This window comes from Caenorhabditis remanei, chromosome I (genome assembly GCF_010183535.1).
Source record: "Caenorhabditis remanei strain PX506 chromosome I, whole genome shotgun sequence".
NCBI classification, from domain to species: Eukaryota; Metazoa; Nematoda; class Chromadorea; order Rhabditida; family Rhabditidae; genus Caenorhabditis; species Caenorhabditis remanei.
In genome coordinates, this window is record NC_071328.1 from 1 (window position 1) to 21,829 (window position 21,829).

General features: G+C 38.2%; 4 protein-coding genes across 4 annotated transcripts; all 4 read left to right on the forward strand.

The window, feature by feature from the left end:
• GCK72_000001 (uncharacterized protein) lies at nucleotides 1-1,095 on the forward strand (the record flags this gene model as incomplete). The annotated part of the gene is made up of 2 exons (XM_053722215.1): nucleotides 1-200; nucleotides 1,085-1,095. Coding segments are annotated over 2 exons (211 nt in total), but the record flags the coding sequence as incomplete, so codon positions are not given.
• A 312-nt stretch (nucleotides 1,096-1,407) lies between these two features.
• Nucleotides 1,408-4,077, forward strand: GCK72_000002 (uncharacterized protein; the record flags this gene model as incomplete). The annotated part of the gene is made up of 6 exons (XM_003100617.2): nucleotides 1,408-1,558; nucleotides 2,130-2,309; nucleotides 2,370-2,605; nucleotides 3,205-3,312; nucleotides 3,356-3,539; nucleotides 3,953-4,077. 6 exons carry the CDS (start codon nucleotides 1,408-1,410, stop codon nucleotides 4,075-4,077), a joined length of 984 nt encoding a protein of 327 aa, XP_003100665.2.
• Nucleotides 4,078-6,997: 2,920 nt separating this feature from the next.
• Nucleotides 6,998-18,220, forward strand: GCK72_000003 (uncharacterized protein; the record flags this gene model as incomplete). The annotated part of the gene is made up of 8 exons (XM_053722216.1): nucleotides 6,998-7,152; nucleotides 15,191-15,259; nucleotides 15,303-15,467; nucleotides 15,934-16,027; nucleotides 16,237-16,762; nucleotides 17,067-17,808; nucleotides 17,876-18,092; nucleotides 18,143-18,220. 8 exons carry the CDS (start codon nucleotides 6,998-7,000, stop codon nucleotides 18,218-18,220), a joined length of 2,046 nt encoding a protein of 681 aa, XP_053590861.1.
• Nucleotides 18,221-19,098: 878 nt separating this feature from the next.
• On the forward strand, nucleotides 19,099-21,266 carry GCK72_000004 (uncharacterized protein; the record flags this gene model as incomplete). The annotated part of the gene is made up of 5 exons (XM_053722217.1): nucleotides 19,099-19,332; nucleotides 19,386-19,898; nucleotides 20,417-20,564; nucleotides 20,611-20,993; nucleotides 21,039-21,266. The coding sequence occupies 5 exons, from the start codon at nucleotides 19,099-19,101 to the stop codon at nucleotides 21,264-21,266; spliced, it is 1,506 nt and encodes a 501-aa protein (XP_053590862.1).
• Between the last annotated feature and the right edge of the window lie 563 nt (nucleotides 21,267-21,829).

Below are 21,829 nucleotides of genomic sequence, written 5' to 3' on the forward strand. Positions count from 1 at the left end.
TCGTGAGGACGCCGAGTTAGCTCTCCAGAACATCTCAAACACTCGAATGGATGATCGTGTGATTCGTGCCGATTGGGATGCTGGCTTTGTTGAAGGACGTCAGTATGGAAGAGGAAAACACGGTGGACAAGTTCGTGACGAATACCGAAAAGACTATGATCCAGAGAGAGGAGGATACAATCGTGCTATCGCTCAAAAGAGTAAGAATTATTGGGAAAACAGGCGCCGAAGGCACGCCAGTGTTTTGGGCCAGATATCAATACAATCGAGGCAAAGCCATTGTTTTTATTATATCTTTTCAAAACTATAAAGATTGGAGTTTTTTTTGCTAAAGAATAATAAAAATCATGCTTGTCAAGGGCCGGGCCGGGCCGGGCTTTTTTTTCAAAACTTCAGGCCCGGCCCGAAGCCCGGCCCGGCCCGTCAGGACCGTCTTTTTGGAGGGAATTTGTTTTTCAATTTTTTTTTCCAAATTTGATTAAAGGTGTACTAAGATGAACTCAGGTGTTTCTTATAGAACCAGTCGGTTAACGCAGCCTAACGGCTGCTCAACCTCCTTTTCTACACCACCCTTCTAGGTGTTGAAAATTTGAAGAAATGAATTCATTTGAAGAAAGAAAATGTTATATAATTATTTCCCCCGTGAACTCCTATTTCCCTATTTCGGAAACGAAAGCCACTGTAAAGCTTGAAAACCACGTTTTTTCACCTAGTGACCTAGTCGAGACCTATTCTAACTAAAAAAAATAGACGGGCATCATTAAGAGAAAATTTCTGATATTTTGGTCCAACTTTGAAGAAAATCGGTTCAGTAGGAAGGGCGGTAGGATCGGCGACAGACACACAAACATACAGCCGTTTGCGTTTGTTAATAGTAAAGATAATATGAATGTCTATTTGTCTATTTGTCCGAATGAAAAATGAAAAATTGAAAAAAAATTGAAAATTTTTCTCAAAAATCCCATATCCCTGACAAGACGGGCCTGACGGGCCGGGCCCGGGCCGAAGCTTTTCAGGCCCGGCCCGTCATTTGACAAGTATGATAAAAAATGAAATATTTTCAAAAATATCTCTCACATTTCAGGCGAGCGTTAGCAATCTACTCTCCGTCTTCTATCATTTCCACCAAATCGATCTTCATCTTCTCTTCCTCTGCTTCTTTTCTCCCAAATCCTCGTCTCGAGAAGTCAATTCAATATAATTATTCTGTTTTAATGTTATTTTTACACTTTTTTCCAAAAAATTTATCTTAACTCCAAACTATTTTCATGATACACTTTTCATTTAATCCTTTTTTACTCTTCACGAATTACTCAAACATTTGACGGGTTGATTTCTCCTAACCATAATTCTCTAAATTCACTAACTCCCATATACTGCTCAAATTTTCCCCCATTTCAACGTCAGATGACCTCAATTCTCCGTAAAGTCGAATGGGTTCGGGTGGCTGGGAAGTGGACGAAAATGTCCGTAATGGGATCGGATATTTCAGATGAAATGTTGAAGATTCCATCTAAAAATCAAGGCGAGAATCGGGTGGTGATTCTCATGATTCCAGGTGATTTTTCAGAGTTTCAAGAAATTCGAGATGATACTGGCGTGCCTTTGGCGCGCTGCTAACGTTTTCTAGGTTGAATAAGCAGAGTGAAGCAGATTTATTTCAAAATTCCAATTTTCCGAATCAATTTCTTAATTCCCGTCTTACAAGTGCGGCTTACCGCAAACGTGATAGTATCGGCGAGAGACACAGATTAATTTTTCGCGCAGACTCGTATTTTCACCGATCTTGGCCTTTTATCCCTGTTTTTCATAATAAATTTCTATGAAAATGATGAAAATCAGCGAAAATAGGTCAAAAATGATAAAAGGTATGTGTGGGCTCGAAAAATACTCTCTCGTTTGCGACGGGGCGCTGTCCGGGTGAAATTTTTAAAATTTTAAGACCCTGAAAATCATTTCAAGTTTTTTTCTCAATAAATTCACAGTAAGACTACGTAAATTCGTCAATTTACTAGATTCATAGTTCAAAATGTCCCAAAAACTCTCTTTTCAAAAGTTATTGTCGAAAAAAAAAATTTCGGGAAAATAGCTCTTCTCGTCAAAACTTTTCCCAAATCAAATTCTTCTAGGAAACCCAGGAAACGAAGGGTTCTACGCTCATTTCGGACGAGAAGTGCTTCAGAATTTGATGAAACGAGACGAGGAAATCGAGCAGACGAAGAATCGATATTTATTCTATACAGTATCGAGTCTGAATCACGTTCGAATGCCAGACCACTTGAATTCGGACGGCGAACATCGGAATCATGGTGCGTTTCACGGTTGAAATGCTCAATTTCTAAAATTCTGAAATTCCATGCAATTTCCAGACCGAATCTCTCTCGAAGAACAAGTCTCCCACAAGCTTTCATTCGTGAAGGAGCACTTACCACGTGGGAAACAATTGTATATTCTCGGACATAGTATAGGATCGTATATGATGTTACGTATCCTTCCAGATGTTATCAAAGAAGGATTCCACGTGGAAAAAGCCGTCGGACTGTTCCCAACGATTGTCCATATGGCAACATCGCCGAATGGTCAGAAATTGCAGAGAACTTTAGCGGTATGCGCTAGTGAGAAATAAATGCAACAGTAACTTCCGGTAGAAATCATATTTGCAATATAAGACCTCAAAATACCAAAAATCGCTTCTCGTCGTGCAATTTTTCAGTACCCTCGTCTGCTCATGGATGTTCATTTTTCGATTTTATTCTTGAAATTTTTTGACAATATTTCTTTCATGTGCATGACGAGGAGAATTTCTATTAAAATGTACCGAAAAACGTTGAAATTTGGGAGCAGTTGTGTTCGATGGAGCCGGGCCGAGCAGGAGAAATTCTGATTTCGGCCCGGACCAGCCCGTTGCAACTCTGGTATATAAGCTCGCCGCAGTTCTTACAACTGCGCTCCGCCGTAATCCTCTTGAGAAATGTCTCTTTCTCTCTGAGTCTCTCAATTTCGCACACTATTTTCTTCGGTTTCGGTAGAGCGCGGTCGGAAGAAGCGTGGACGCAGAATAATTGAACAAAAATGGTTTTTTTTTGTCAAAAACCCGATTTCTTGAAAAATTCTGATCAGAGAGCGTCGAAATATTTCTTTAAAACGTTTTCTTCCACGACCCCCTTCCCCCCACTCTTTCTTATTCGAATCTCATCTTTCCAGACCCTAAACCATCACGATTGGCTGACAAAATCGATATGTTGGTGGGTAGACTATTTGCCTGCTGCCATCAAAAAGTTCCTCGTCGGTTTGAATCTTCGCCATCCGAATGTAGGATTTCAGACACTGAACAATTAAGAATTATTAATAACAGACTCCTCCGGAAATAGTGGACGCCGCTGTCGAACTGGTTCACATGGACGTTTTCAGGAATATTGTGCATATGTCGAATGATGAGTTGGATATTGTTTTGGATTTAGACGAAAGGCTTCTCAAGAATCAAGAAGTCGTTCACTTTTATTATGGACTCAAAGATGGATGGTGTCCTGTCGAACATGGTTTGTCAATAGAATATATTAACATTTGTAGCATACTTGCAAACCGGGCTGAAACGGCCCGGCGCGTAACTCGCTCAAAAGGCAAATGTTTGCTGAAAAATATACCAAAATGTTGATCTCGGCGAGTGGCTTACTGCGGGCCGGATTTAGGATCGTTAATGTGTCGCGGGCCGGGCTAGAATGGTTTTTTTTTAACCATTTTGGTGTCTATTGACACTCTTTTTCGCGCGTGGCGCATTAACAATCCGCCGTCCAGCCCGTAGTAAGTCACAGGTACAGAATTCGCCGAGATCTACATTTTGGTATGTTTTCCAGCCCATAACATAGCCTTTTGAGCGAGTTACGCGCCGACCCGGTTTGCAACTATGGTTTTGAGTTCAATTCCCCTCTAACACATTATCATTATTTTTCAGGACATTCGATGATAGAGCGACTTGGTGAGGCACAAGTAACTCTTGATGAGCACGATTGTGAGCACGCTTTCGTCATTTCTGAAGGAGACGTTATGGCGAAGAACATCGTTAAATATTTCGATTGAAATCATCCCTCGCCACTGTGATATTTTTTATTAGTTCGGCAATTTTTTTAGTGATAAAATTTCAGAATTTTAATGGCTCTATTTTTAATCTTCAATTTTTTGACCGAGAAAGCTGGTTTACTGTCACAGTCAGTAATCCTATGGCTTTCAAGAGAGACAAAACTTTCAGATATTCCATAAGACATTGACAAATATGGAAACTGTTGTACCTTTCTATCAATTTCCTATACTTTCGTCTGTCTGAAATTAAAAAAGGTTATACATTTCTCCCGCTCAATCATCATCTCATTTCCATTTATTTTTTACACCCCGAACGCGTTTCTCTTCTCTTTTCTATTATTTTCCGACCAATTTTCTCTTCTCCGTTCAAAAATGTCAACAACAACAAACAACTGGGCGGACTACGGACGGACCATTGGTCAAAACATCAAAATGTTGATGGTTGTGGAAGAAGAGAGAAAGAAGATTTTTAATTAGGAATTCCAGAAAGCAGGGAGATGTAATAATGTAGGCCGATATTTTTCAACGACCCGCAAGAGTCGCCGCCGTATGATCTACGACGCGCTCAATTTCTTTGCGCAAGTTCAGGGTACAGTTTAAATTCTAATTACACTGGTTTTGCGGGTAAACATTTTTATAAAGTTCTATTTACCTTTATACCATATTTGATATTTTTAAAGGTGTTTTTCAGTTTTTCATGCGAAAACACCAGTAATTATAATTAAAACTGAGCTTGCGAAATGAAATTGAGCGTAGATCACAAGGAGCGAATTTTGTAGGCCGATGAAAAATGACGGAACTTTTAATTGGTCTAGAAATCGAAGAATTTAGTTTTTTCCGATACTTTTCTGCCTTCTGATACAAAAACCACTGAAAAATGTTAGAAAATCATAATTTTCATACGAAATCCCAATTTTTCTCTTGTATTTTCAATAAGTCCCCGGATCCTTAGTATCAATTTCATCTAGTCTCTTCGTCCTCTTCATTCCTCCCAACTCTCTTGAATTTCGCGGTCCATTATCCTTGCACGAAGTGCAACTATCTTTTTGCTCGATCACTTCATTCTAATTACAAAAAGTGCGCGGAAAAAGAGGAGAATGGTCCAAGTGCACATGTCCTATGTCTCTCCTGAGTAGTGAAAATTCTTCCACTTTTTGGTCTCCCAAAATGGAGAAAAGGACACCAGAAAGCATGAATCACATGGATTTGTATTTAAAGGTGCGGAAATTTTCTGCTTTAGGAATCTGAACTTTTCGTGCTCATTGAATGTTTACTGAACCTATTTTTGGAGACAATTTTTCTTCTAGTCTGACCAGTTCTCCTAAGTAGGTCAAATTTCGGTTGTTTTTCAGTTGGACTCTCTATTCTTCCGTTCATTCCATTATTTTTCCTTGTTGGTCAACAATAAAAAACAGCAGTCGTCGTCGTCGTCGTCGTCGTTGAATAATAAAATGACTCACATTTTTTGCTTATTGTACTTCATTGTTATTTGGAAGAACGATGTTCGTTTCTATTTTAAGAACATTATGGCTGAAATTGTACTTTCTGTGTTTTTGCCGATAGAACTAGTATTTTTCTTTCAAGTAAAGTAGAAGGATAAGTTCAGTTTGGTTCACTTTTAGTGGATCTATATTTCTTCTTCTGTTAGAGCCCTTCTATGGACCAGAGAAGTTATTTTTCCCAGGAATCGATCAATTTCAGTGCCAATTAGTCACAGCCAGTCAACGACTGTAAAACCCTAGAGTGGTCCCTGTATAAAAAAAATAGCAGCTCCAAAAGAGAAGCATACGTTTTGATCTATGCACCCAACAAAATCTGTGACAATCCGTAACGCCAGGACATCCTTTGTCAATTCGTCGATTTCCTAGGCCAACATTAAATGTTCATAATATATCCTTCTCGAAAACACATAAGTCTTCTTTCTGTTTTCAGCTTCTAAACGTAAAAATTGTATAATCACTGTGGAATTTTCGGGTAGTTTTCACAACTTGCTTTTCAAGAACAATTTCTCAGAAGAGTGCTATCATTATAAGAAAAAAAGAATTTTACCGTAATCTTCCTTGTCAGAAATATTCATTGTTTTTCGTTTCGACATTTAGATCTTCCAATATAACAGTTGTACTTAAAGTCTCCTCTCACGTCCCGCCCATTCTCATTGTTCAGCTCTCCTGAGTATTCATGAAATTTCTTCCCAATTGTAAAGCTAATCTGAATAATGTGTATGTACTACTTCGTACAAGATGACCTCTTCAAAAGTGATGATGCTTTCGAACTTACTATTTCTACCATGTTTATGACTCACGTGGCGACTTCTTATCTAACCGATACAGAAAAAATATTTAACCCGCCACTAACATTTTGTCTCAATGTCACAAACAAGAAGTGATTTGATAGAGATAACACTGTCCTCCTTCTCTAACTCTTTGTGTCTCTCAATCTCTTCAATACTATTTCGTTTTCAACTGTCACATGTTGGCCAGTTTTTTGAACAAATTAGATGCGCCTTTAACACCCCCTGATAAGTGTTCTGGAATCGATAATACTGTGAAAGGTGGAATGGGCAGGAATAGTGAATCATTCAGAAACAACCTATGTGCCTTATTTGCTAATTGTTGTTATAGCGCGATATGTGAAAAGCTGCCTCTGTATGCCTATTAGTTGCCTCAAAAATCTTTTCTCATAACCGTCAATATTTCATGCCAGTAGTTCAACTAGTTTCAACCAATTCCGTTTCGATTCCTTGATTATTCCGATAAAAAGTAATGTTCCTGTTCCAGACATGTTTTTTTTTCTTTTGCCCATTCATTCCTATATATTACTCATTCCGGTCCCAAGTACCCCACTACTACTATTCTTTATAGTTTTCCTCACCTCATTCTTTGCCAAGCACTCATTTCCTATAGATTTCAGATCTCTCCAAATGGCATTTGCCGGTTTAGCAGATCTGCGTCTCTTCGACAACGTCTCACAATATATAAACGCGTTGGCCGGAGAGTTTTCACCCGACACCACTCATTTGCACGATCATAATTGCAAGTGTTCAATTGTTGATCGACTCTGGTGCGACTATTTTGGGTTGGTTTTAAGAGAAATGAATGGGGAATAGGGAGCCCGAGGGGATAATGGGTCTAGACTATATAGGGCGTATTGTGAGAGGAAAACAACAACTGTGTCAGCTTTCATTTAGAATTATATACTAACTTCTTTGTTGAAGTCTAGAGTTTTCTATCAATAGTGATAGATCTCAATGTCATCTAGAAGAAGTTTACATATGTACAAAGTTGCACACTTTCTAATTTTTATAATCTTGTCGATGAAAAAACATCAGTTTCCTCTGATCTACCTTTCTATTGTTAAGAAAACCAGACTTGTCAAAAATCGGGCCGGCCCGGGCCGGGCCTCGGGCCGGGCCGAGATTTTTCTTGATTTCAAAAAATGGGAACCCGTTTTTACCAAATTTTGTTTGAAATTTTTCGAAAAAATAGAGTAAAAATGCCTTAATTATCATACATATTCACATTTTTCCTAAAATTTCCAAAAAAAAAAATCAAAAACTCAACATGTTTCAAAAGAGCCTGGCCGGGCCGGGCCGGGCCGAGATTTTTCCTGAGTTTGGCCCGCCGGGCCGGGCCGGGCCAAAATTTTTCCTGATTTCGGCCCGGTCCGGCCCGGCCCGGCCCGTGACAAGTCTGAAGAAAACCGTATGCCAGTGTGGTCCCGCTTCCAAGAATTTCAAAACTTTGAAATAAATCAAAAAAAAACTACTCGAAAAGTCTAGACATTCCCTGTTATGTACTTGAGACTCCACAGAAGACAAAAAACCAAAATAAATCAAGAAGTTGAACTCAACCCATAAAAGTTTTAATCAAAAAAAATGTACAACTTGCTCGATACATCAATCTTGTGGGAGTTTTCATCAGACTTTTGCTCCCTTTTTGAGAAACTTTTTGCTCCCTTTTTTGGTCATAAGGTATAAAAGTAATCAGTTCAGATTTCTAGTCGATTTTTTACGTTTTACTATCATCTATATGGATATGCTTTCTTGTTTTTCAAACCTGTTTTATCATGATCATAACAAATTCTTTGAATTACTCCAAAATATTAGTCGACTCCCCAAAGAGTTGCTGTCTAGACAACACGTCTCGATGCTATAATCGTATGAATATCTTTTTCATTGTGCTCACCAGCTCTTACTTGTCTAATGCTAACTATAGTAATGAGTATAGTCATTGAACAATCGTTAGTCCTACAATGATTTTTCAGTACCGAAAATATTTTCAATTCAATGAAGAGAATATCGGTATACAGCTTGTTCAAGAGCTGTTCCTTCTATCCACTTGTTCTCACGATCTCTCTTGAAACTTCAAAAATTTCAATCAAATAAAAATCCAGCTTTTGTTGTCTCTAACCCGCTGATCTTCTAGTTTTCCCCTCTTTTTGTCAATTCGATTCCCTAACCGAATTTCTTGTCATTCAGAGTTCAAGTCTCAGGTTTTTCTCTCCCCATTATTCCATTCCGCTCATTTCCGCATGCTGCCGTTCACGTATTTGCGTCATATGCGCGGCGGAGAGCGGCGCCCATGTACTCTGTGTTTCGCGTGATTCGATGCTCTCTCGTCGATATATAGATCGACAGAAAACGGAGAAAACGATGAGGAAGAGGAGAAAGGTGTGGGAAAAGAGAGAGGAGACCGGAAAACCGGTCAAATAGAGAAGAGAAGAGAGAGAAGATGAAAGAGGAAGAAGGCTCTGGACAGTGCAGCAACTATGGCATAGACAAGAGGGCTCTCTTGTCAGGTGTAGTTTTTTTGCAATAACTGATCTTTGCAGGTTTTGTACACCGAGAATTTATAATTTTTCAAGTGTCTCACATTTGTTTCTAGAGTTTTCAAATTAACTTTTTCAAAAGTTCGTATCTCTACGATTCCTGATTTTCTACAGTTGCACAATTTTGAACACAGTTCTACTAAGTAACTTATTTATAAGTATTCATATCTCCGCATTCAATGAATCTCTGATTTTTGCTGTGAATTCCATAAATATTAGTATGAAGATGAACATACACTAATGGCCATAATTCTAACAACTTTGGCCATTTTCAGTTGAAAATGTCCAGGTTTGAGAGGGTGAAATGGTATCACTGATCGTCCCACTGTGTAAAATGTTTAATGGATTATACAGATCAAAAGCAGTGCTCCATTTTTGTAGTTGACAACTTTTTTGTACGAGCGCTTCCTAGCAAGTTACGTTTTGACACAGTAATTTCTCTCTCAGATCGACCAATTTCAGTGCGATTTTTGAGCTGTCCTTTTAAAATGACCATAACTCTGTATGGAGTGTACGTACAAAACAGTTGTCAACTACAAAAATGGAGCTCTACTTTTAATCTTCATGATCCATTATAAACTTTCAAGATGGGGCAATCAGCGGAACCGTAACACATTCTCAAAGTTGTAACTACTTAAAAAGGTCAAAGTTGTCAGAATTATGTTCATTACTGTATATTGAAAGGGTGTATAATACATATGTCCGCATATCCATATTGTAGAAATTACCAAAGATTTTCCGAACAATTCCTGTACACAACCGCGCTATACCGAAACGGAAAAGAACTGTGTCTTATTTTACATTGTACATTTCTTATCAAATACATACAAAAATTGAAAAACACGTGCCTGATATGGAACAGTGTTTTTCACAAGACTGTGTGGGTTGGACGAGACTGATTTCGATCAAAAAAGTTGTTCAATTTTTTGACAGCGATCATCCTTTGAAAAATCTAGCTCATTTTTTTCTCAAAAAGCCTTTTCGTTTTCAAAAAAGTCAACATGTGTTTCCTATTCGCTACCATGGTGATCTCTGCAGAAATTCTTTTTGAGCACTCCGTTTTGTCATGTTTTTTTTCTATTTTTGTGTCTTTAGTTGGTAAAATATGGATAAATATAGAAGCAAATGGTTCAGCGGGAAGAAACACCTTGCTCATCCTCTTTTTTTACCAAAAATTTCAATCAAATAAAAATCCAGCTTTTGTTGTCTCTAACCCGCTGATCTTCTAGTTTTCCCCTCTTTTTGTCAATTCGATTCCCTAACCGAATTTCTTGTCATTCAGAGTTCAAGTCTCAGGTTTTTCTCTCCCCATTATTCCATTCCGCTCATTTCCGCATGCTGCCGTTCACGTATTTGCGTCATATGCGCGGCGGAGAGCGGCGCCCATGTACTCTGTGTTTCGCGTGATTCGATGCTCTCTCGTCGATATATAGATCGACAGAAAACGGAGAAAACGATGAGGAAGAGGAGAAAGGTGTGGGAAAAGAGAGAGGAGACCGGAAAACCGGTCAAATAGAGAAGAGAAGAGAGAGAAGATGAAAGAGGAAGAAGGCTCTGGACAGTGCAGCAACTATGGCATAGACAAGAGGGCTCTCTTGTCAGGTGTAGTTTTTTTGCAATAACTGATCTTTGCAGGTTTTGTACACCGAGAATTTATAATTTTTCAAGTGTCTCACATTTGTTTCTAGAGTTTTCAAATTAACTTTTTCAAAAGTTCGTATCTCTACGATTCCTGATTTTCTACAGTTGCACAATTTTGAACACAGTTCTACTAAGTAACTTATTTATAAGTATTCATATCTCCGCATTCAATGAATCTCTGATTTTTGCTGTGAATTCCATAAATATTAGTATGAAGATGAACATACACTAATGGCCATAATTCTAACAACTTTGGCCATTTTCAGTTGAAAATGTCCAGGTTTGAGAGGGTGAAATGGTATCACTGATCGTCCCACTGTGTAAAATGTTTAATGGATTATACAGATCAAAAGCAGTGCTCCATTTTTGTAGTTGACAACTTTTTTGTACGAGCGCTTCCTAGCAAGTTACGTTTTGACACAGTAATTTCTCTCTCAGATCGACCAATTTCAGTGCGATTTTTGAGCTGTCCTTTTAAAATGACCATAACTCTGTATGGAGTGTACGTACAAAACAGTTGTCAACTACAAAAATGGAGCTCTACTTTTAATCTTCATGATCCATTATAAACTTTCAAGATGGGGCAATCAGCGGAACCGTAACACATTCTCAAAGTTGTAACTACTTAAAAAGGTCAAAGTTGTCAGAATTATGTTCATTACTGTATATTGAAAGGGTGTATAATACATATGTCCGCATATCCATATTGTAGAAATTACCAAAGATTTTCCGAACAATTCCTGTACACAACCGCGCTATACCGAAACGGAAAAGAACTGTGTCTTATTTTACATTGTACATTTCTTATCAAATACATACAAAAATTGAAAAACACGTGCCTGATATGGAACAGTGTTTTTCACAAGACTGTGTGGGTTGGACGAGACTGATTTCGATCAAAAAAGTTGTTCAATTTTTTGACAGCGATCATCCTTTGAAAAATCTAGCTCATTTTTTTCTCAAAAAGCCTTTTCGTTTTCAAAAAAGTCAACATGTGTTTCCTATTCGCTACCATGGTGATCTCTGCAGAAATTCTTTTTGAGCACTCCGTTTTGTCATGTTTTTTTTCTATTTTTGTGTCTTTAGTTGGTAAAATATGGATAAATATAGAAGCAAATGGTTCAGCGGGAAGAAACACCTTGCTCATCCTCTTTTTTTACCGTTCTTCTACTATCTCACATTCTCTCTATACATTCTATTTGACCTGCCACACCTAAAATGCAGACTTGCAAGATTCCGGGCCGGGCCGAGAAAGCTCCGGCCCGGCCCGGCCCGGTCGGCCCGGATTTGAATTTTTGAACTTTTTTCACTACAATTTTTTGTCCAAAAATTTATTTTCTGAAAATTTTTCATATTTTTCCTCAAGTATATTTTTCAAAAACCTTCGAAGCCTACAAAAAATTGTTTTTAAAAAATATTTTTCAAAAAAAATCGGGAAATTTTCGAAAAAAAAATTTGAATTTTTTTCAGTACTGAACTTCCGGGCCGACCGGGCCGGGCCGGGCCGGGCCCTGGAAATTTTCATTCCGGCCCGGCCCGGCCCGGCCCGGCCCGGCCCGTTGCAAGTCTGCTAAAATGTGATACATACATATACACACACATGTAGTCTTCTTCTTTCTCGCGCTCTCATATTTGCCATCGATATGTTGTTATTCTCCCTCCTCTCGATATTATTATTGTTATGAAAATAGTTTTGAAAAAGAGCAAACATATTTCCTTTTACTGCAATAACACCGCGGTAGTGAAAGTGGGCGGTGCTTAACATCTGTTAGTTAAAAAAGAGATACGTTGTTTGTCTTTTTGCTAACTTAAGAGTAAGAAATAGGTAAGAACCTATTTGGTTTCAATTTTTGGAGAGGAGTCTCTCTACTGTACAAACCGTAGTTTTGGTTGGACTAGACTCTACAATTATCGATAGGGCGGGTATTGGAATTTGATCTAATTTTAAGATCCTGCTGCGGATCAACTAGATACTAGACTTCCGAAGATTCTGTTAACTACTAGACACTTAAGAGAGAACTTCTGAACTTTTACACCAAGTGGTGATTTCTCGCCAAGAGATCTTTCTCTTTTTCTGTCAACAAGTTCTTCTTCTTCTCCTCATCCTTTTCTCTTCCCCTATCTCTCTAAAACTCTTATCTCTCTTACTCTCTTTTCTAATGACTCTGTTTTGTCAGTTGCACTGCCACATCCTTTCCGACTCCCTTCAGCCGTTTCAAATTGGCACAGATTTCTCTTTTCGCCACTTTGATCACTTTTGAAGGAAAACTTGCTCGCTAATCAAATATAAAGAGAAGGTTTTGGAAACTGTTTACTTGCTCTCATTTTGACCTTTTTGATCCGTTCGTCAAGTCACTTTTAAGTTTAGTTGGCAGTTGATTTTGTAGGTTTTGTAGTGTGGCTTTTTTGTTAAGGTAGTGGAAATTTAGTTCTTCGAATGGTTTATGGGTTACGGTGACGGGAATTTGCACAACTTCGAAGCGACCGCAAACAGTGTTCTTTTGAAATTTTTTGTTCAAAAATACTTAAATTTCCCGTTATTTCAATGTAACAAACCAAAAATTCCACAATTCTCGACTCAAAGAACCCACCACCCTTTTCTTGTCCTAAATTGCTCTCAAAAGTGCTCTTTAAAAGACTAATAGTGGGGGTTTCTCTCCATTTTCTTACCCGAATGAGTCAGCTGTAGAGATTCTAGAATCTTCGTCCTTGAACCTGTTTGTTAGCTTTCTTCTCTTCTCCAACGTCTTCTAACTGTCCAGATGACGTCAGACACTTTTTTCTTCATCTGATTTCATATTACACTATCGTCATCCGCTTCACTACCGGTGTTTGTTCTCGTAGTAATTCTTCCAAAATCTTATAGAAACTTCCGTTTCTTTCGTCGATTTTTTTTTCGTTTGAATTAAATTAATTTATTTAAAAAAAACTTTAGTTTCAAAAAGTGCTTTATTTCTACCGCCAAAACTTTTCTCATCCGTTTTTTATATTCCAATGGCTTCCTTCGTCTCTTTCCTGTTAACCATAAAGAAGAGGCGTCCTTTTCTTTCCCCCTGTCAATCCAATTCATACGGAAAGAGGAAAAGAACGAATAGAAAGTATAATTCACATCTTCTTCTTCTTCTTTTGCATATGTACATTCTATTAGCTGAGAGGACAAACATTCTTGATTTTATATTTTTTTTCCTGTTGTTATAATAGTTTCGGGACAAGTTTCGGACCAAAACATATATTTTAGTTTAAAATCATAGTATTTATCTGAAAGAAACAACAATGTTGTGAAAAGCCCTTTCTAGTCTATCTAATCCTATTAATACGGTTTAAACCGGCTAAAAAAGGAAAAATAATTCCTCATACATCCTATTTGTTGTCCGGTTTTCCTACTTCTTCATGTTTTTTTTCGTCTTCTTCCTCACACCTCCTCTTCATATTCTCTACAAAGAAATAACACTCTCTCTTTTTCCCACACCCTTAGACACTTCTTCTTACTTTTTTTCCGCTTTCTTCTTGTTTTGGTTAGTCAGTAAGAAAAAGTATTGAGACATTTTGCACTCTCTATAAATAGTCAATCAATCGATGTTTGTGTATTATTTATCGGAAAGTGAGGAATCACGTGTGAAATGAAATGTATAGGAGGACAAGGTCAAAATTGCATTTATTATTTATTTTTTGACCAACATTATCTGATTCGGTTGCTCCTTTCAAAGAGAAACCTTTTTCAACATTTTGTCTGATCTGTCTTATTTAAACAGCTGTGTGCTATGTCAGTACACGCTTGAATAACACCAAAGCCGATCATTTCATGACGGATTTCAAGTCAATTTTCTGTTTTTCCTCTCTCCGCTAGGAGTAACCTTGCACTATATAATGAACTTCTACTCATTTTCTATGTCCCCAGTGTCCTCACACAAATTAACTTTGTTAGAAAATTAATTAACTGGAAAGATCGGGGGGATTCCGAGAACACATGAGTAGAAGTCAAAGAAGAAGAGGTTAAGGTTAGTTGAGCGGAATGATTTTTGACTTTTGGATTCGTCTTCTTTGAGAGCAAAAGAAGAAGAAAAAGGGCAATTGTTCATTTTACGTACCGCCCGTCTTTCCCAGTTTTTGTGTGACTCGGGAGGAGCTTCTTAGAAAATTTGAATTTTCTGGTTTCTGTTTAACAGTAGAAAATAACTAGCTCCAGTGAAGTAGAACTTGAAAAATCGCTAAAAAGTGCAATGCACTAAAGCGTTTTGGGCGCGAAAATTTTTTTTGAAAATCCTTGGCCAAACTTTATTTTTTTCACAGTACAATTAAAGTTGTGATTTGCACATTCAAAATTTATAATCAGCGTTTCGCGACCCCCGAGAGATTCAAAAACGATCCTTGCAACATTCTTACTCTCTAATGAATTTTCTACTTATTTTTCTGCAATTTTAGTTACTTTTTTGTCAAAAACCCCTCGAAACTTTTTTTTTCTCAAAAACGCGCCATGGCCGCCATGGCCGAACTCGCCGCCAAAACTCTTCCACCGCAAAAAATTCACAATTTTCGCCTGAAAATAAATATTTTTCTACTGTTTAAAAACATTCCGGCTCTTCGTTTGTTATTTCTATTTCATTAAATAAATTTCTATAATAATTCTTTTATTTATTTATTTCAGAATGGGCACGTGCATCAGCCGTGAGGCACGCGCAAGGAGAAAAGAACGGAAAAGAAATAACAAACGATTGTGAGTAATTCTAAAGCTTCATTTTTCATAAAATATTTTGTAGACGGGAGGCTCGAAACGCATCATCACCACGTGATCATTATAACATATCAAATGGCGGAAGATATGGGCATAGAAGTCGATCAGAAGGTGGAAATGGAGATGTTCGAGACGATATAAAGGAATTGATTATTGAAACATTGGAAGTTATTCGCACGTTAGTCAATAAGTAAGCAATCGACGAGAAAAATCGGGAAAAATTAGAGTTTTTGAACAAAAAAGTTGATAAAATTAGTTGTATTCTATACCAGTTTAGTCTGAATTCCGTGTAATAAAAATAACGAAAATCGTGGGTTTTTCCATTCTTGACAAGGCCCAGATTCGAAAAAGAAACCAATTTCTTTGAAAATGTTTCAATTTTTCATCGAAAATGTGAAAATTTCCGATGATTTTCCAGAATTTCTTCAAGTTTTGAATGATAGTCGAAAATTTGACTTTTTCGCGAAAAAAAAATTCAAAAAATTCGGAAACGGTTGAAATGTTTCTTCGGGCCTTGACAAGTATGCGAAAATCGCGGTTTTTCTGTAATTTTTTGGAGATTTGACGAATGAAATCCGATTTTCTCACCAAAAGCCCTTTCCATCGTTCAAAATTGGTTAAATTTCACATTTCACACAAACATTCCCTATTTTCAGTGAACAAGAGCCGCCGCAATCATTACTCAAACTGAATTTTATTGCCGATGAGGAGAAAGGATGGATGCTGGTTGTGAAAGCGTTGATTTATACAGTAAGTACTCTATATCCAGGGATGTGCGGAACTAACAATTCCGGAACTAGGCAATTTTACGAATTATTCTTTTCGGAAATTCTGAAAATTTCGGAAACTCGGTTTTTCAAAATTTTCATAGTCAAAATCTAGAGTAAATATGGAGTAAAAACTAAAATATTCCTGTCCGTCTCCTCCTCTATTTCTCCGTTCTATATATTCAATTTCAGATCCCCGAAAACGATCCTCTCGGCCCTGCAGTAATATCATTATTCCTCGACGAATGTCCACTCCCCTCCAAAGAATCCGTTCAAACTCTTCTTAACTCTCTGGGTCTCTCAGATGATTTTGTTGAATCGAAGCATCTTCCTCCGTCATGGCACAAAAATATGTGTATTGTACTCGGATCGCTAGCCGAGAAAATGGCCGGAACTGCCGCAGTCACCATATTTAATAACAATATTCGTGGATATCTGATGAAAATGATTAGTTACGGACTGACATATTTCCCGCCGGCGTATGGAAAATCGCTGAAAGAAAAGAACACGCATAGTGTCAGAATGTTCGCTCTGTTGGCGTTGGAGAAGTTTGCTCAAACGAGGGAAAACCAGATAACAATCAGCAAAATGTTTTCGGATAATTCGGGTAGTCATCCACTGTTAAAAATGGAAGAATACTTGAAAAACGAGGATGTCGTGAGATATTGGAATGCGAAACAAGAGGGATTCTGTGCTCAATGGGCATTGGATAATATATGTAAGTTAGAAACGAAAACTGACTAAAACTTTGGAAAATTATTTATTAAAACGAAAAATCGCAGAAATTTGATATTATAACAGCAAAAAGCTTAAAATCTGCAAATTTCTAGATAATGATAACATCTCATTAGCTCAGCACAGTCCATGCAACAACGCTCCACCGAAGAAAAACGTTTCTTTTTTCCAGTGTCTCTCATTTTCGCATTCTTCGATTTCGGTAGAGCGCGGTTGTAAGAAGCGTGGCGTGCTTGAATTAGGGAACATTTCAACAAAAACCCAAAAAATTCTCTAATTCTTTCCAGTCATTCTCCCCAACCGCCCGTACTCTTACGAAACGTGTGAGACTTCTCAAATCAACGCAATGCTCAATCATGAAGACGTCAGTGAATATCTGAAAATCGGGCCAGATGGTCTCGAGGCGCGTTGCGATGTCTCCTCATTCGAATCGGTTCGGTGCACATTCGAAGTGATGGACGGTGTATGGTATTACGAGGCGACGGTCCTGACTTCCGGTGTGATGCAAATCGGTCTCGCCACGAAAAGATCTCGTTTCTTGAATCACGAGGGTTACGGTATTGGAGATGACGCCTCGTCGGTTGCATATGATGGATGTCGTCAACTGGTTTGGTATAATGCAAAAAGCCAGAAACACGAACATGACAACTGGCAACCAGGAGACGTTATAGGAGTTCTTCTCAATATTCCATCCGGAGAAGTGGTTTTCTTCTTGAATGGAATTCCATTGAGAGAACCGAATACCGAGTTTTTGAGTAACCGACAGCCTGCGGAAGGTGTCTTCGCTGCCGCCAGTTTCATGTCATTCCAACAGTGTCGATTCAACTTTGGAGCGAGTCGATTCAAATTCAATCCTGGAAGAACGTTCAGACATTTCAATGAATTCGGTCGACTCACCACTGCTCAGAGAACTATAATTCCGAGACGAGTCAGACTGGAGCAGTTGGAAAAAGAGCATATTCCTGATGATTATTGTACAATTTGTTTTGCGGCACCAGCGAGTACACAGTTGGAACCTTGCAATCATGAGTGAGTTTTGTCAAAAACTGTTTTGAGCGCGACAAGTTTCAATTATGTTAAAAATTATATATTTTAGTGGTTTCTGCTCTGACTGCTGTAACATGATGGATCACTGTCCGCTGTGCCGTACGCCAATTCAAGATCGAATTCAAAAATTCAACAATAACACAAAGTTCGATACTGTCAAATCACCATCGCACTCCTCGATTTCCGCTTTTCAGCGTGTGAACAGTCAGAGAAGAAGTATTCGAGCAACATCGGCGATAACCAATTCAAGTAGTGGAGGGGATACGGTATGGATGAATAAGTTCTCCGGCCGAAGTAACCTCTCCAACATTTTCAGACAATTCGCTCAACTCCGCCGAAAGATTCCAACTCAACATCGTCCTCTGCTATTGCCAGGCGGCATACTCAAGTTTAATATGTTCTCATGTAATATTCCTGCATCATGTTGTTCTATTTGCCCACTCACTGTGATCTACATTCCCTTGTTTAATCATTTTCTGGAACTTTCCCACCCCTCACCCGTGTACATTCTCTGATCCGGAGAGAAGGATATCTATAGTTTTCATTCATTTGTGATTAGAATTGCCAAACATGTTTTGCATATTAAATTGAGGTAAGACTGTCTAATTCAAGTGAAAGTCTAAATTCAAAGATTTCAACCCCATTCCTGACGGGTACAATGCTTCCCCTTTCATTTTCTATGAAAATATATTCAAAAGGTTGATTATTTTTCGCAATTTGTTTATTTTGTCTCTTGCTGTATTTTTGACTTTCTATTTCTCTTTCCCCCACCCCGATGACATTCTTCTTTCTGTTTGAAATTCAAAAATCATCACTTGTACATTTCTATATATTGAAATTTCTTGTTTTCTTTTATATTCTGGTTCTTTTCTGTATATTTTATGACTGAAAGCGCTGGGAATTATATGTAAATGAATGGTTTCTCAATGGTATTTTAAGAAATTCTAGTGAGAAGTTTGGAATTCCATAATTGAGTTGTTTTAGGAGATTTCATAAAAATAATTGCGAAATGTGTCATAATCAGAAAAAAATCGAGAGAGGGAAAAAGTAAATAACATGAACGAATAGATGAAGAATTGGAAATCGATTTACTTTTTTTTTCATATTTAAGTAAAATCGATACAAAGTTTTCATTAACAAAATAAAATATTTTCCGTTTCTAAAGATTTGAAGTGAACGGCAGTGAAGCGCAGTTGTAATACAAATGATCGGCTTTCGATTATATTTTTTCTAACATTTCTAAATAATTTTCAGTGTTTCCGGTGATATATAATGCCGCGTACATTCGAAGAAGAATGCGGATATATCAATCGTTTGACGGATTGCAAATTTCAAATCGTGAAAGGATTCGTTCCAAATATGAATGTTGAAGGACGATTTTATGTGAACAATCGATTGGAACAATTGATGTTCGATGAGTTGAAATTCTCTTGTGACGGACAAGGAATTGGTGGATTCCTTCCGGCTGTACGACAAATTGCCAACGTCGCCTCACTGCCTGGAATCGTTGGACATTCGGTAAGCACAAGAAATCTTTGAAAAAAAATTATTTTCTTCAGATCGGCCTTCCAGACATCCATTCCGGCTATGGTTTCTCCATCGGAAACATCGCCGCATTCGACGTCTCCAACCCAGAATCCGTTATCTCTCCTGGAGGTGTCGGTTTCGATATCAACTGTGGTGTACGTCTTCTACGAACAAACCTAATGGAAGAAGACGTGAAACCAGTAAAAGAGCAATTAACTCAATCATTATTCGATCATATTCCAGTAGGAGTTGGTTCTCGAGGAGCGATTCCAATGATGGCCTCGGATTTAGTGGAATGTTTAGAGATGGGGATGGATTGGACACTGCGAGAAGGGTATTCATGGGCTGAAGATAAAGAACATTGCGAAGAATACGGTCGAATGTTGCAAGCGGACGCGTCGAAGGTGTCTATGCGCGCGAAGAAACGTGGATTACCCCAGTTGGGTACACTTGGTGCTGGTAATCATTATGCAGAAGTACAAGTTGTCGATGAAATTTATGATAAACATGCTGCGAGTACGATGGGTATCGATCAAGAGGGACAGGTACTGTGAGGAGTCTGTCTGTGTTTCTGACAGTGAGGATGTCCATCGGATGGTATAGTAGTGTTAGGTCCAGAGCCTTAGGAGCCAAGGTCTTAGGCCTCGGGATATGGAGACCAGGGATGTGCGGAACTAAAAATTTTGGAAATTTTGGAAATCGGAACTTTTCCGAATCATTCTTTTCGTAAACTCGGTTTTTCAGGTTTTTCATAGTCAAAATCTGTAAAAATGCAGTAAAAATCAGACTTGTCAAAAATTGGGCCGGATTCAATGGTGGGTACCAATTTTTTAACCAAAATTTGTTGATATTTTTCGAAAAAAAAATAGATTAAAAATGCCAAAATTATGGCCCGTGACAAGTCTGGTAAAAACTGAAAATGTTGATAATTTTGACTCAGGTGTGACGTTTCGGCACCGTTTACGTTGGTTTTGGAGCAATTTCTTTTGATAGAAAAAAAAGAAAATAGAAAAATCTCTAGAAGCTTGAAGAAGACCCGTGTGACGCCTGAAAATCCTTCTAGGTGGTCGTAATGCTTCACTGCGGAAGTCGAGGTCTCGGTCACCAAGTCGCTACGGATTCACTTGTAGAAATGGAGAAAGCAATGGCTCGTGATGGTATTATGGTCAATGATAAGCAGTTGGCGTGTGCTAGAATCAATTCGACAGAAGGTTTCTTTTTGAGGATCTCTAAATAAACTCTGACGTTTTTTTTCAGGAAAAAACTATTTCGCTGGAATGGCAGCGGCAGCTAACTTCGCCTGGGTCAATCGGTCATGTATCACATTCTGTGTTCGAAACGCATTCCAGAAGACGTTCGGAATGTCGGCAGATGACATGGACATGCAAGTGATTTATGATGTATCACATAACGTTGCAAAGATGGAGGAGCATATGGTGGACGGGCGACCCAAGAAACTTTGTGTTCATCGGAAAGGAGCCACTCGTGCGTTTCCCGCTCATCACCCATTGATTCCAGTCGACTATCAGTTAATCGGGCAGCCTGTGTTAATTGGTGGAAGTATGGGAACATGTAGTTATGTCTTGACTGGAACTGAACAGGGAATGGTTGAGACTTTTGGCACCACTTGTCATGGAGCGGTGAGAATACCTATGCCGACTAGTATTTCTAATTTTTCTTCATAGGGTCGCGCCCTGTCTCGTGCAAAATCACGCCGCACAATCACTTGGGATTCAGTAATCGATGATCTCAAAAAGAAGGAAATTTCGATTCGAATCGCTTCACCCAAATTAATTATGGAAGAGGCGCCCGAGTCGTACAAGAATGTTACCGACGTTGTTGACACGTGTGATGCAGCTGGTATTAGCAAGAAGGCTGTCAAGCTGAGACCAATCGCAGTCATCAAGGGATAAATCGATAATTATATTCTTTTTCGTAGTTTTCCTTCTTAATTTATTGTGTTCCTGGATCAAATTATTGATCGTGTTCCGACATTTTTGACTGCCCGCGATTACTTTTACCCGCGAAAACCTTAGGCGCGACTTTTTCGTTTGTTTTTCTTTTGTTACCTTTATCATTCTCCCAGTTTTTTTCAATTCTTATTCTACCTGTGTTCCTTTTTCTCAATACTTTTCATCTGCTTTAATTTATGTTGTTGAGACTACAAATCTTGATAAAACTCCAGATAATTCTTCCGTCTCATCTAAAGCCGGATTTATTTGTAAGCTGGTAGACATTGACTGTGTTCCCATATTTTTTAGTTTTTTAAATGTCAAGTTTCGACGAGTTCTCTTTCAAAATCGATATATTTTCACGATTGCTCGAGTTTCCAAGTTTTAAACCCAGATTTCTGAATTTTCTCGCAATTTAAAGCTCTAAAACATGAATATGACTAGTTTTCTAGCTCAAAAATCAGCGAAATGTTATAATTTCTTAACTTTCAGACTCAAAACTCGTGGTAAAACACTGAAAAATT